Below are 2,931 nucleotides of genomic sequence, written 5' to 3'. Positions count from 1 at the left end.
TATTTCTATTTTTGTTTTACTTCCTGACTTTAAAGTTGGACTCAAACTGAAACATTGACCCCTTTTGGGTCTTGAGCCTGCCATGCTAGAACTTACACCATCAGCTCTCCTGGGTCTACTGATTGTGCATCTTGGGATTTTCCAGCCTCCATAATTGTGTGAGTAAACTGTTTATAATACTCTTTACAAATATACACAAATATATGCACCTATGCACACATATCTTATTGGTTCTATTTCTCTGGAGAATCCTAACTAATACAATGTCACTGTCCTAAAAAATCACACAAATAAATGTGGGTGGTAGGTACTATGAGAGCACATAATAAGCAGATTTAACCTAGTCAAGGAAAGCTAGAGTAAAGAAATATTGTGCTGCCTTCAGACTGAAAAATGGATTAAGAGGAGGCAAAAGCAGAAGCAGAAAGTTAAAAGTTACTGCGTTAGTACAAATGAGATGATTATTACATGAACAAAGGGAGTTACGGGTTTGGAAGAAGATGGGTTACACATGTAACTGGGTAGATGGACAGTGGTCCCTTTTGCTGAGAAAGGAGACACTGATAATTACTTATCAGGGATAATATCATGATCTTCGTTTGGTTGAGTTTAAGTTCTTTTGGCATTTCTAGGTAAAATGTTAAATATGCAGTTGATTAGATGTGAATAAAATATATAAGAGTGTAGCATGCTCTTTTGTTCTAATAACACCAATTAATGGGAAAGATAGTTGATTTTCTGACTGAACAGGTTTTCTTTCTTTTTTTTTTTTTTCAGTTGTCAAACTACTCACATCTTTATTTTGTCAAGATAGTTAACAATATTAAAAAGTTCAGATTTCTTCATGGTCATGTCTTTTCCCAGCTTTTCAAAGATTCATTCAGTAGTAGAAACAGCCAAATGCTGCTACAACACAGAACAAACTGTCAATACTCCTTCACCTCTTTGTTCTCCAATCACTACTTGCACCACCATTTTGTATCGGTCAAATCCCATTTCTTTTAATTTGTCTTTAATGTTTTCTGATAAATGTTTTGTGAGCTGAGGCATTTCTTCTGGAGAATATTCAACATTTGCCAGTTCCTCCTTGAGCACAGCATGGATACAGTCTTTCACCACAGAGGGCCTGAACCTCTGCTGGAAAACAGGCCGCAGAATATAGGTGTTCTCCGGCTCCGAGTTCTTAGCCTCGGGCACCCCGTCGCCCACCAAGAAGGACACCCTGGTGGATGTGGCCATGGCCGGGGCTTCTCGGTCCGGGCGTCGCTCGCGACGAAGGCCTGGCGGGTTGCGACAGCCGCCGGCAGCTGGGAAAGCGTCCTGAACAGGTTTTCTTAGTTACGAAAAAGGAAAAGCAAGAATGAGGGAAGGTTAAAATTATAATAATATATAATAGTTACTGAGTGCTTTACGTATTAGGTAAGCCCTAAATGCCTTACATACTAAATTAGTGAATATGTTACACATCACACTATGAGGTCTAAATACTATTATCCCCATTTGGTAGACTGACTTTAAGATAGATGATCCTCAATGATCCCCATCTTCTGGTATTTGTGTTCTTGTGTCATCCTCTCTCACAGTGAGGAGAGCTGACTTGTGTAACCAATAGGATACTGCAGAAGTGATTGAGTGTCCTCACTTCTGAGGCCAGATCATAAGAAATATTGTGGCTTCCATCTTGCTCTTTTGAATTACTTGCTCTGGAAGAAGCCAGTCACCATCTTGTGAGGAAACTCAAGGAGCTCATGGAATAGCTCATGTGGATAGAAACTCACCACATGAGTTTTCACCACATGAAAGTTTGAAAAATTTGAGGCCGGGCGCGGTGGCTCAAGCCTGTAATCCCAGCACTTTGGGAGGCCGAGACGGGCGGATCATGAGGTCAGGAGATCGAGACCCTCCTGGCTAATACAGTGAAACCCCGTCTCTACTAAAAATACAAAAACTAGCCGGGCGAGGTGGCGGGCGCCTGTAGTCCCAGCTACTCGGGAGGCTGAGGCAGGAGAATGGCGTAAACCCGGGAGGCGGAGCTTGCAGTGAGCTGAGATCCGGCCACTGCACTCCAGCCTGGGCGACAGAGCGAGACTCCGCCTCAAAAAAAAAAAAAAAAAAAAAAAGAAAGTTTGAAAAATTTGCAGCCTGACAATGTAGTAGAAAAGAAAACCCCGTTTTCTGGGGAGAAATTCAAGCTGATAGCAGCCACCATGGAAACCCTGGCCCCAGACAAGGCTTTGAATGACTGAAGCCCAGCCCACATTTTGACTACAACCTCAGAAGAGAATCCAAATCAGAACTACCCAGATAAGACTCTTCTGAATTCATGACCCAAAGAAACTGTGAAATAATACATATATATTGTTTTTGACCACTGTTTTGGGGGTGATTTGTCATGCAGTAGTAGACAATACATTTCATTTTATAGATAAAAAAAATAAGTCATAGAGGGTTAATTAACTTGCCCAGTATTATACAGCTAAAAGTGGCAAAACCAGGATTGAACTCACATTGTCTGGTTTGGCTCCCCTCCTGAACCATCACACCCTATGCCTCTGACGCTTAAAGAGAGTGAGGCAAGATGTTCAGCATGAGGAATGAAGAGGATTTCTAAGTGGCCAATAGGTACATAAGTATGCTCATTTGCAGAATTTTATTTTATTATTTTGTTTTCCAGAATTTTATATAGAGTTTATTCTTTAGACCAGTTTTAGGCTCATAGCAAAATTGGGCAGAATTTACATATTATTTTTAGTCACCAAGTCTTTGTATATATTTGAATTTACATAGAAGCTGATAATAATTTTTTTTTTTTTGAGTTGGAGTCTTGCTCTCTCACCCAGGCTGGAGTGCAGTGGTGGGATCTCGGCTCACTGCAACCTCTGCCTCCTGGGTTCAAGTGATTCTCCTGCCCCAACCTCCCAAGTAGATGGG

General features: G+C 41.2%; 1 protein-coding gene across 1 annotated transcript; it reads right to left on the bottom strand.

Moving 5' to 3' along the window:
• Positions 1 to 760: 760 nt before the first annotated feature.
• On the bottom strand, positions 761 to 1,337 carry LOC117098913 (tctex1 domain-containing protein 2-like). Its single transcript, XM_033237966.1, has one exon. The coding sequence runs from the start codon at positions 1,237 to 1,239 to the stop codon at positions 907 to 909; it is 333 nt and encodes a 110-aa protein (XP_033093857.1). The 5' UTR covers positions 1,240 to 1,337; the 3' UTR covers positions 761 to 906.
• Positions 1,338 to 2,931: the final 1,594 nt, after the last annotated feature.

This window comes from Trachypithecus francoisi, unplaced genomic scaffold (genome assembly GCF_009764315.1).
Source record: "Trachypithecus francoisi isolate TF-2019V2 unplaced genomic scaffold, Tfra_2.0 Contig01474, whole genome shotgun sequence".
NCBI classification, from domain to species: domain Eukaryota; kingdom Metazoa; phylum Chordata; class Mammalia; order Primates; family Cercopithecidae; genus Trachypithecus; species Trachypithecus francoisi.
Note: the sequence above shows the minus strand (reverse complement) of the source record. Positions and strands in the feature narration are given on the sequence as shown.